Raw genomic sequence first — 13,095 nt, forward strand, 5'->3', positions numbered from 1 at the left:
ACTGCCGATTTCTGAGTAGGGCCCTGATGCCTAATGCTTCCAGAGACTCCAGTTCTACAGGTATGAGACCACAGCTGGGTTCAGGGCTTAAGTGGGGAGAATGTGCTACTCTGTGATCTCTCTCTCCTTCTCTTCTCCTGTTCTTCTGTTCTTCCCTCCCTTCCAAACTATTTATTGAGCTCCTGTTTTGTGTCAGGCAGTGTTGTTGGTGTTCGGATTATAGCAGTAAGTACACACACAGGGATATCTCTGTCTTCTTGTAACCTTGGGGACCCCTTGGGAATATGTGTGCTCTTGCCACTTCTCTTGCAGACACTCATGAAAGTGCTCCTCTGGTTTCCTAACATGGCCAGTGTACCCACACCTCAAGTTTGCAGACACCCTCCTTCACCTGAACCCTTAATCCAGAAGCTCATGTCCAAACCTCCACACTTAACCACCAAGCCTTATGCCCAAAAATTCATGCAAATTGACACCTGCAAGTTCAGTAACTCTGTACTCCCTCAGACACACCCAGGCAGGTCTAATTCCTTTTAGTCTGTGTTAGTACCTGCTACGTCATGAGACCTTGGATCGTCTCCCTGCTGAAGTGTTCTCTATTTTTCTAATATAACCATATTTTAAGGCCCAGTTCAAGAATTTACTTTTTCTTTGAAGTCTGTTATACTGACCCAGTCTCAGAGATTTTACCCTCCTCTAAATTATAGCTTTTATGTCTGAACTCTTCATTTAGCATTTAACTGTGTGTGGTCCTCTCCTATTAATTACCTTTTCTTTCAGGTCCATCTTGTCTCCTCAAGTGGATCACAAGATTCTCCCAGGAGAGACTGTAGCTTATTCTTCTTTGTATCCTGCACAGCACTTACCATTGCTTTAGACACATAAGTGATGGCTAAAATTTTTGTTTTGACTCTATGTCCATGAATATGCTTTGGAGAAAATCAATGATTACTAGGTTGCTTCAGCCACATGAAAAAATTCACCTGTGTAGGACACCTCAGACTATCATGATTTCAGATAACCAACATAGAGAGATTTAGGTGTATTTGGGTGTGTTGGTATCTATTTGAACATTGCATGGGTATTTTTGTGCACCATTTTACATGAGCCCCCACCCAAACTCCAGTTGTTCCTGCTGTTTTTTCTTTCAGATATTCTCAGCTACCTCTGGCATTGTTTAGTATCTAGGGTATATATGGTGTGGGGCTACCTTGGAGAGACTCAGCCCTTGTAGGGCCTTTGTATATCCAGAAGCCACAGTGCATGAACACAGGTGTCTTGACAAATGGAGGCCCACTGTCTAACACGGGCCAACAGCACTCAGGCTAAAGACAGGGCAAGGACTCTCTACATTGGACCCTGCCAAGTAAGCTCTGAGATTCACCCCAGCCGTGGACTCCTCCTGACATGGGGCATGTTTGGTCTTAGTTCTAATGAAATCCTATTGTCACAGATAGACTTGGTGATATATTGTGGAAATGTAATAAAAGTGTGCTGGAGCTTCAGCTAGTCACCCTCCTGGTTTGTCTGATATGTTCTTTATTCTGTTTGAGCTAAAAAAGAGCTAACATGAGAGACAATGGAGGCTATGCTTGGTCCCTGAAATCCCATTAATGGAACTTTCAGATAATGTCATTCTTCATATTTCCTAATACCAATTTATAGATTGGATCCAGGCTCCCTAGAGAAGCAGAACTTGCCAAGTATGCTTGTCATTTCTTCTAATTAGGTTTTTAAATAAATACAAGAATGCTTGTTTTCCTTTACCTTGGATTATACAGCAGCTATGTTCTGGTTTATGTGGCTCACAGAGGCAGTCACCACTGAAAGGATATCACATTCCTGACATTTAAAAGATTTATGAAGTTTCATGTCTCCACTTTCCTACATGTTCCATTTGCTCCACCCTCAGAGACAGAGGAGAAAAGGATGCTCTTGCCCTGTGGATGGCCCCTCCTCCCCACTCCTACCAGAAAAGCTTTGTGGTCTAAAAAGATGAGAAAAGGAAAGGATACAATTCTTCTTGCCTCACTGGCTGTTTCTCCTTTGCCTCATTCCCAACCCTCCCTCAGTTTCTATTCCAGCATGAATCCTCATTTCTAGGAGAGATGACAGGGCTGAGCCATCGCTGGGGAGAAGAAAGATTGGAGGTAGCTTGAGGGGGTAAACCCATCCCCTTGACCTGTCCTCCCACCTTTTCCACAGCTATTTCCCACTCAATGTCCCGTCCAGTTCCTTTCCACAGAGTGTCTTCTCCACCTCCTTTCCTCCTTCCTGGGACTGTTGACCTCCTCCTGGAGCCCCTTGCCTGGCTCTTCCTTCCCTTGCTCACAGTGGCTGCATCACAGGGGTGGGGCTAAGTGGAAGAAGTGATTCTCTGCATTAGGACCGTGGGCCCATGGTTCTGAACTTGGTCTGGGGCGAGATGCTTCTAGCCCTAACTTTGTTCTGGTGGTTTTCCATCTGGCAACAGGCTCCGGCCTCCAAGCTGTCCTGAGTCAGGGAGAGCAAGCAAGGAGAGCAGTGCTGGCTCTGAGGACTGCCTGTTTCCCTGCCACCTTTCCTGGTTCTGATCTCTTGTGATTAATTCTGTGGAGGTGGGGGGTGAAGGCGAGTGTCTTAATAATACAGTAGGGAAGATGTAGATGTGGTCGGCAGACTACATTTTTGACCCTTTCTTCAAGTAGAAATAAGGCTTGGCATGTGCATGGTCAGCACACCTTTGCTTTGGAAGGGACACAGCCAGGCTTATTGTATGTGCCTTTTGGGTTCAAACTTAAGACTATTGGGGATGACAGATATTTAATTTCAGTTACTTTGGGTAGCAAGGAGGTCCAGCTCTTTCACAAATCACAGGCCTGGAGATTACCTAAGGCTCTGAAGTGCCCACATTTTTTTTTTCTTTTCTTCTCTTCCTTTCCCATCCTTTCCCATTCCTATCTGAAGTGTAACAACTGATCTACAAATATTTGTAACAGCTTTTCTTGCTTTAATTTATTGCCACTTTTATACTGAAGGAAGCATTGGCTTTAAATAAGAGTTATGTGGGAAAACGTAAATACAGTATTTTGAATTTTCAGATTAGTGCTTTTCACATTTGTATTTTGTTTAAATATTCAATATAAAAACTGCAAAATAACTAAGAACAAAAGTATATATGTTTCGAGCATTTCTGCCCAGAATATTATTATTCAGTTACTTCAAATGACTTTAACCAATGGAGACATAGTCATGAGCCAAGAAGACAATAGTTAAGACTTCTTGTTCACTGAAATAATATTAAGTAACTTGAGGAACTAAGATCCATGAATTTTACTACTATAGGAAAATACCTTAGGCCTTCACTCAGGATTTATTAACTTCATTTTGCATATGATTATAAACCTTGATTATCTGATTTCTCAAATTATAAACAGTTTAGAAGCTATCATTCAGGAAATTGAGGGCAAAAAGATGGACATTGACTTTGAAAGGTAATGTAATCTGGCGAAAAGACAGGAAACAAAAACAGTAAGATTATGGTCTATATATTCTGCCTCAAAAGGCACAGAAGTATATAACATATTTAATGTGTCATTTAAAATCCAATATTGTGTAAATTAGATCAGTTTTATCATTTAAAGCACTTACTTTCATTATTACCTTCTGGGACATTGCTTTTGAATGATTCCATATGAGTGATGTTACTGTGTTTGTGTTGAACCAGGAAGCAGAGAAGTGACATATCTTAACCCAGTAGTTCTCATACTTGGCTAGCCCAGAGCTCTTGTTCAAATGAAATTTTGACTTGGAATCCCAATATGTAAAACAAAGGAAGGAGGAGTTCCTCTGGTTTCAGTGAATACGCATGGGCTCCTGATCCTCCTCAGTGTTCTTTCTGTCATCTTCAGTGACTTCTAAGGAACTTTACAGAACTCCTGGAGCTCTGCAGGACATAGTACAGAACACAATGTCAGGTGCAAAGCTAGGCTAAGGCAGGAGTTATTTTTAAGGAAGTAGGCTTTTCAGGCGTCCTTAAATCATAGCCCATAGGTGGTTGCCTACCTTTAAGAGTTTGCTTTGCTTGTCTGTAGTGTAATCTACCAGGGGTTTTGTATATAATGAAAAGTATGCTGGAATCTACTCCATCTATCTTAGCATCCCTATAACTCTGACAAGCAACATCCTTCAGATACCCCATGCTGTCTCAGCAGGTGGTGCTCAAGCAGAGATGGGCCCCAAGATTTCCATAGAAATAGGAGAGCAACAACAATTTGCTTGTGGGCACTCTGCTCATGAAAATTTGCAAATGGATTTCATTACTGTTGCTTTGATTGCTTTACTCCTCCTCCTCCTCCTCCATGTCCTCCTCTTTATTCTTTTCTTTGCAGTAGTATACAAGACAGTCTTCAGTAGAGTAGCTAGATTTGTTGGTTTCCCTTATCCTTTATTAGTTGCAAAATGAATTGATTGGCAAATTTATTTAATGTTCCTAACCATGCACTTTCTCAGGCAGAAGGAATCCAAGAGTAGTTTAGCACCCACAAGTAGGGTAACTAACTGGACCTCAGGTAGTGGGTATCTTCTAAAAGTTTAGTTACTGCCCTATTTTCATGTTTTGAGGTGCATTGTTGGTGGCTGATAACACTGTGTAAAAACCTGTTGAATGAATAGAGCCATGAAGGAAGCAGAAGGCTACAGTTTCTTTCCTGAGACTGCACCTTCTGAGTTGGCTGTTGCTGTTCTTTCGGGCTCCTTTGGTAGCAGCAATACTTTATTCCTTCTCGCCCACCTACCACAATTTGCTCAAAAGTTACACTTCAGCCAGTGAAAGCCATTCCTCAGAAGGGAAAAGATTGCCAGCAATCTATACTAGGCATGTTTCATAAGAATAGGGACTCAGGGCCTTTCACACTCAAATGCTTGGATAGACTATTTGACAGTTTGGCTTTGTTATAATAAGTTTGTTTCAGTGCCCCAGATTATTCATGCAGATCTGCCCTCCAGTCTGTCCTTCACAGAAAGGCCTTGCATGTTCCTAGGTTAGATTCTGTATGATACTGGTAGTAATGAATCTAGATTCATCCCATTCATCTTCATCTCTCTCGTTGCATCTTATTTTACCTTATTAGAGAAAAGATAAACCCTAAAAAAAGTGTAACTCTTATGAATGTGAGCAATGGGCCAGACTACCTGGCTCTGCTCTGCACTAATTATGTGACCTTGAGTTTGTCACTGACTGTGCCTCAGTCTTCTCATCTGTCATATGAGAGTGATACTAGTACCCTCTCAAAGGGTTGTGAGGATTAAATGAGTTACTATTTGTAAAGTACGTATGAGAGTACCTGGCACATAGTAAGTACTATATTCAAATTAACAGCAGCCACGACTGCTGCTGCTGTTGTTGTTCTTATTACTAATGTACTGTTTACCCAGCCCCTTGAGAGTACCTAGTATTTAATACCTGCCACCAAGAGAATCCTCAGACTTCTCTTGAAATTTCCCCAGAGTTTTGGTTATAGAGCTACTGCTTTCCCTTTCATGGTGATGTGTTCGTTGAAGATTTAACTGCTAAAAAACATGCTCATCTTTGTTCCTCTTTGGCCTGATCTTCTTCTCAAATCAGGAAATAAAAATGTCCCCTTTCTTTAACTGGGTAGGATCATTTCTTGGGTGAAAAAGCTAGACTGGTCTTCTTGCTTTCCTGAATATTTGGGCATACACCTGAGTGTTTTTGTGTAGATTTGTGCCTGGGACAGAAGCCTAGAGTAACTGGCCCCTTGAAATATAGACTCATTGGTGGGGGTAAAGAATGTTTTCTTTGAACTTGGACCTCAGTTTGGATGTTGGCCTTTCCCCTTAAGTACCTGGGTAACCTTTGCAAAATAATATACCACTCTGAGTCTCAGTTATATTACCTGTGAAATGGAGGGTAATAATACCTACATTCCTGGGTTATAAAACTTAGAAATAACAGAATAAAGAGTGTGGTTCCTATTATGACTCAATGTCTAGCAGCTATTGTTATTATTCTACTTTGACGAGACAGTCTAGGCTGCCCTAAGTCATGGGGATATGAGGCTCATTGATAGGTCAAAGGGCTATTGACAAAGTCTGTCCTATTATTGAATGTTTTAGGTGACGTTTTAAATTTCCTTATTAATATGATTAATTGAAATATGTTTGTTTTATTTGCATATACTTGCTTTAATATCAGGGAACTCTTCAGAACAGTCTGTTAACAATTTCTTGTATTTTGAATTGAATGTTGTAGAAATCAGCTCTCAGGAGGAAATGTGCAGTCTGTAAAATCGTTGTCCATGCCGCCTGCATTGAACAGCTAGAAAAGGTGAGAGAGCGCCATCTGCTGCTGTTTGTGCTACATTTTAAGTGTTTGGACTTCGAAAGACTAGGTGCAGATGCTTGTCAATCTCATTTCCAGCTTTTTAAAAACAAATGCACTTTAAAAAAAACTGGAAATCCAACATTACTACCAGATTAATAATGGGAAGGCAATGTTTAAGGTTCATTCACTCTATTGTTAATGGAAATGTAAGCTGTATTTTATATTGACTCCTGGGTTAAGGAATGATATACACACACACACACACACACACACACACACACACACACACACACACACACACACACGATTAGAGGGGAAAGCCTGGTATGCACGAATTTTCCCTTTATATACTCTCTGCTCAAGAATTGTTATTCACCTATAGACTTTGCCATGAGATGTTTCCTTTAAGAAAAAAGAAATCCATAATCTCTTTAAAATCTTTGTTGAAGTATTTCTAAGCTTTGTGGATTGCCCTTTGTGAATTTCCTTCTTCCTGAAGTGTCTGCAAGGGAGCTAGCCAAACCAGAAGCCAGCTCTCAGTCCCTCTTTGTCAGTGTTCCTATTTGTGCAGCAGTAATGTGTGGGTGGGGCTGGAGGGGACACCCTGGTGACGTCTTGTCTCCAGAAGATGTGGATTATACATAGTCCATTTTTCTGTCATTTGGGGTAAGGGAAAAGGCTCCAGTAGTGAATTGTCTGCTTTAATTTGTCCTCTTTTCTTCCACATTTCATGTTTCCTGCTCCATTTCCATGTGTGATTTTTCATGCATTAAGTATGTTCTTGAATTGCTATGTATACACATATAGGAATATTTTAGTCCCCCATGGCATTCATTTCATTTCACTGACACGTTGCCATTGTTGCCAACTGATAAATTGGTCATGACTACTAACATTTTGCCTTAATAGTTTCTCCACTGTGCCAGCCCTACTTACTCATTTTCTTCATTCCTACACTCCTTTCACTTTATCAAGTAGCTAGAGGAGACTTAAATATACCAGGAAACCTCCACATTTTTAAAAAAAGGCAGTGGTAAATCCTTTTGTAACTATACACTTTTTGTGAATAATTATTATAACATTAAAATTTCTCAAGTTTGTATTTTCCTACTTTTAAAATCTGAAACACACAGCCCTCTGGATAGTTTCAGAGGCCATATATTTCCCTCTGACTCTTATCTCAGTTTCTCAAATTTGCAGTATAAGAGTATTACTGTTTAAAGATACTTTAATTTCAACAGTGAGAATGAAGGGACATGGCTTGGGGATATAGAATCACTTGGGCTCTCTATAAATTATCTAACATGATCATTTTGAAAGACTAAGATTAATGCTGCTTTAGTTTCCCAGCAGCTAACACAAATATCATACGATGGTTTGTCTTAAACAAAGGGAATTTGGGGCTCATGGTTTTGAGGCTAGGAGAAGTGCAAAACTGAGGCATCAGCAAGACAATGCTTTTTCCCAAAGACTGGTATTTTAGTGCTGCTTGCTGTGTTGCCTGGGTCTTTGGATTTTCTGCCACATGGCAGTGCACATGGGGATATCCTTGGCTTTCTCTTCTGGTTATGCTGACTTCAGCTTGCTTCTCCTCCAGGTGGCTTCCTCTTCATAAATCCTCCAGTAATAAAATTAGGGCCCAACCTCACTCAGTTGGGCCACACCTTTACTAAAAATAGCCTCATCAAAAGGTCCCATTTACAATGGGTTCCCACCCACAGAAATGGATTAAGATTATGTTTTTTTCTGGGGTGCATAATTACCACAAATGCTAAATTTTCTTCCTTATTCTTTTGTAATCTCAATATCTGTCACTTGGTTTTTTCAGGCAACTCAATATAATTCTTTGCTTATACCTAACATAATATATTTTTCTTTTGAAATGACAGATTAATTTCAGATGTAAACCAACATTTCGAGAAGGGGGCTCAAGATCTCCAAGAGAAGTGAGTATTTAAGAACTCTATTTCAAATATTACTTTTATTTCCCTTATTCATTGGGTTCATAGGTATTTACCAGAAATTAAAAATAAATTCTATCTCCCTCCATTCTATATCAGTTTCTTGTTATTAGTTATTAAAATCTTCAAGTCTCCTGATGTATTCTACACTTCAAAGGTATATCTGCACTTGGTTCTTCCATGGAGTTTATCAGGGACCCACAGTCTGATTGAATGAACCAGAGACTAGGGAGTTAGAATGGGAAGGAGGGCTGGTGGCAGAATCAAAGGTTAAGACAGAAATAGCATTTTATTGTCTCTTCGTCAATTCTAATTCCATTTTTCAATTTTGAGTGAATTTAAGCTATTCAGGGGCAGCATAGTTAATGGTTATTTGTGTGCACACTGGAATATGGCTGTCTGGTTTCAAAACCTGGCTTGCTACCTTACTAGCATCTCACTTAATCTCTCTAAATCTCAGTGTTTTCATCTGTTAAGTAAATCAATCCATCAGTCGATCAGTCGTAAGATAGACATATGCACAGTACTCAGTCCCTGACCAATACAGTCTGGTTGTGAAGACAAAGAGGTAATAGGAAATTGTAATGCAGACCAGTTTCTCATGGGTTAGTGGTAAGTGGAGGTGATGATGGGAACAGAGCTGTGCTTAGACATATTTGCTCAACTTTTATTTTGAGGAGACCCTGAACACTATGTGGATAAAGTTAGAGAAGCTAACTTGCTGGTAGAGATTCTCAGCCTTCCTGTAATATCCTGAACAGTCTAGCTCTGGGCACAAAGTTGAACTCCCCAGCAAATAAAACTAGCAGAACCCATCCTCCTTAGAATGTAGTTTAGCCTGCTCACCTGTTACCTACTTCCTCCCAAACTCTACCATCTTATATAATTATGAGAAAGTTTAGCAAATACAATTTTTGATAAGTATATATTCTCCATTTTATTTATATTCCCAGGAAGGCTAGTTTCATCTCCACTGATAGATTCATCCTTTGGAAATCTTCACAGTTGTCCCACTCCTCAAACCAGTTCTATATTGGAACACGTAAGAGAGAGGAAGGGCTCAGAGAAAGCTTCCTGGAATAGGTGACAACTAAACTGAGACCAAAAAGCATTATCTAAGTCAAGTGGGTGGGAGTGTTAGGAGGCGAGTAAGAGCTTTCTAAACAGAAACAACAACATACACACAAGCACAGAAGTGAGAGAGAACATGGCCAGTAAGACACGAGATCCAAGAGCTTAGAAGGGTCTAGACCCTGAAGGTCCTTGTAAGCCATGCTACAGGTTGAGAGTCTTATAATCAGGGCAGCTGCAGGGGAGAGGGGAGCACTAAACCATTTTAAGCAGGAGATATTATTGTGGCTGCAGTGTGGAGAGAATACCATTTAGTCCTAGAGTAGAAATACTGGAAGCATGGAGACAATTTAAGAAGCTATTCTAGTAATTCAGGCAAGAGATGATGGTGGCCTGAACAATGAGTTACACTGGGGATGTAAAAAATTGGTAGATATGAGTTGGAAGGAAACAAAATTGACAGGATGTAGTAATTGATTGGATTTTGGACATGAATAAGGAGGAGTCCTATGTAATTAACCTGGCTCTACCCTGGAAAACTGATTAGATGTTGGAAATTAGATGTTGGAAAATAAGTTGACTTGGGAATGGAAGAGATGATGAGTTTAGCTGTAAAGCTCTCAAGTTTAAGGTGTACTTAGAGTCCGTGATTGGACTTGCCCAGTAGAAAGCTGAATGGGTTTGGAGCTTTTGAAAAAATTGGGTTGGAGGGAAGAATCTTGTGAGTTGTCAGCATATAGATAGTAATTAAAGCCATGGGACTTGATCAATGTGTAGAATAGGAATAGAAGATGTCTAAGGACAGAGAGGAACACTAACGCTTTACAGTTAATGAAAGATGACACTATGGTAAAAAATGATCTCATTGTCATTGATAATAAAAGGGGTTGGGAGAAAACATGGAAAGGGAATTGGTTTGGGGGTGGCAGTCTCAGAGAGAGGAAAAAGTGGTTGCCCCTATTTGGTGGCTTTTCCCATGATGTTTGTCCATTGTGGCAGCAATAAGGTTATGGGGCATGCATAGGGTGAAGATAACCTCTGGGAAATGATAGGGTTGTCAGTTCCCTTTGACACCATTAGAGTGTACTGTATCATTGGCCAGAGGATATTTCAGTAAAAGCCCAAATTGAGGAGTTTTATTTAGGGAAATAGAGGAGAGTTTTGTGTTTTTAAGAAGAAGTTTATGAAGTTCCAACTAGAGGATCTACAGATCTACCTGTAGCTCCCTCCTCTTCTCTCTCTGTCTCTTTGTCTCTGTCTCTGTCTCTCTCTCTCGACAATCCCGAATATTTCCCACCTTAAAAACAAACAAACAAAAATATTCCTCCAGCTGTGCCTTTAACTGCTGATCTGATTCTCAGCTTTGTTTTCACTGCCAAACTTCCTAAAAGCGTCATCTGTATAAGTTGTTTTCCTTATGTCACCTTCTAGTCATTTTAACCTTTTCCTTTATCTATGCACTAAAGTTTCTTTTTCAATGTTACCAATTATCTCCCTGATGCCAAATCCAATATATATTTTCTGTTCTCTTCTAATTCAATCTCTCAATAATATTCCAATTACTGAATATTCCATCTTGCTTTAAACGCTCTCCTCTCTGGATTTTTGACATCACTCTTTTCATATTTCACTGTTACTTCACTGGATAGTCCTTCCTACTCACTTTCACTGATCACTCCACTTGACCTTTACATATTCCTCAGGCTTGTTCTCTTTTCTCTGCAGAAGGTCTCATTCAAATTCTTGGCTTTGAAGACCATGCCTGCAATGGCAACTCCTAACTTTACATTCCAGACGAGACTTCTTGGAGTTCCACTTGACAGGTCCATTGGAAGTATCACAGTCATCTCAAATATAATGTGTCAAAAACTAAACTCTTTATTTCCATACCCATAAAAACTACTTTTTCAAATCTTTTGCATCTCGGAAAATGAGATGGCTACTGATCCAGCTCCTCAATCGAGAAAACTAGGGGGCACATATTGACTCCTTATCTCACTTTCCACATCTAATTCATTAGCAAGTCTTATCAATTTTACTTATAAAATATATTTCAAATCTGTCTATTTATCTCCATTTCCTTTTTAGCACCTTAGTCTAGGCACCATAATTTCTCATCCTTGACCACTGCAGTAGCTTCAATTCCCACCCCCCTTCAATCCACCCATAATTTCAGAGACTGATTTTTACGATAAAAATTGGATAATGCCGTTTTCCAGCTTAAAATTGTTCAATGCTTTCCGTAGTACTTTGAGCAAAATCCAAACCCCTTGTCATGCCATGAAAAGTTTGGCATAGTCTGGCCTCTGCCTACCTCTCCAGCCCCATCCTCCTGCCACATGGTCTCTCAGTTCTTGAAGTGCACCCAAAATATTCCCCCACCTTCAGATAAATATGTGTATATTGTTGCTGTAATGGGAATCTCTTTTCATGGCTGTCTATTTCTTAAAGTTAGCCCTTGGCTTAAATATCATTTCCTCAGAGGCCTACCTTGATGACAACTACTTCTAACTAGGTAGCACATGGTTCTTTATCACAGCACCTTGCTCTGTCTCTTCAGAGAACTTTGTATTTCATGATTATTTATGCTTATTCCTTATTTGCTTCTTTGTTATCAGTCTCCTCTTTTGTAAGTTTTGGGAGGTCATTCATGGAATTTGTCCCAAAGTCATCGTACCAGGACACAGAGTATACGATCAATGACTATGTTGATTGAATGAACTTTTCAAGAGGTCTGTTTTTCCTGCAGTGTTTAAGAACTCTCGATCTAAGAGGACATTTTGACAATGAAAGTTATGACAGACTATGACTCTTTTGAGATTCTCAGTTAAGAGATATGCAATTTACGTAATGTCAATAATAGAACAAGAATTTTGGAATTAGTTTGACAGGGTTTAAATTATACTTCTTTTTGACTAGGCTGTAAGTGCCTCTAGAGCAGGGATTTAGATCAGGAATTGTCCATCACTGTACACTGCTTATAATATAGAGCCTGACACATGGAAGTTATTTCATGAATATTTGTTGAACTCCTCTGAATTGAATTTTTGTGTGTCTCAGTTTTCTTAGCCACAAGCTAAGATCCTTTGGTTCTCTATGAATAGTGTTATGAAAAGAATTAGCTGTTTGAAAACCATTGATCAATTGTGTTATGTATTACTGCTAAGAACACTGAATATAAAATTCTGGTAATGTATCACCAATATATTAACACCTATAATAGCCCTTCCCTTACTCAATGCTTGAAGATTGTGTATTAATAATTCAGAGATTATTGATGAACAGAAAAAAGATACAATGTTAGAAGACTTCCTTTGCTATCTTAACAGCAGTGTATCAACACTCATATTTGTAGTGTAAGAGTCTTGAGTCTAATTTTAGTTCAGCAGTTTAAGAGATATGAATAATGGTCAAAAGAAAATAGTGTGAAAAATGAAAGTGCTTAGAAAATAAGGATTAGAAAATATTTTTTTCTTATTGATGGCAATTGATCCAAAAAAATGATAACATCTGATTTAATTTTCAAGGAAATTACATTGAAAATTTCATTCAATTCAACACACATTTATTGGATGTTTACTTTTTTCAAACTATGTTTAAGCAGCGGGAGAAGAAATTTATATTAGGTCTGAAAAGAACTCAGAATACAAGGATGCTTGATATCTCAAATCGTATAGATTGGAGACATTTACTCAATTTCTTCTATATTAGTGCTTTTGTTTAAGTTACTTTAGAGAT

General features: G+C 39.2%; 1 protein-coding gene across 1 annotated transcript in view; it reads left to right on the forward strand.

The window, feature by feature from the left end:
• The window catches only part of DGKI (diacylglycerol kinase iota), a 538,644-nt gene that overhangs the window by 201,004 nt on the left and 324,545 nt on the right, over positions 1–13,095 (forward strand). Inside the window, 2 exon segments of the mRNA XM_037836080.1 lie at positions 6,254–6,328; positions 8,215–8,271. Coding sequence (XP_037692008.1) covers positions 6,254–6,328; positions 8,215–8,271 — 132 coding nt within the window.

Source organism: Choloepus didactylus, chromosome 5 (genome assembly GCF_015220235.1).
Source record: "Choloepus didactylus isolate mChoDid1 chromosome 5, mChoDid1.pri, whole genome shotgun sequence".
Taxonomy (NCBI): domain Eukaryota; kingdom Metazoa; phylum Chordata; class Mammalia; order Pilosa; family Megalonychidae; genus Choloepus; species Choloepus didactylus.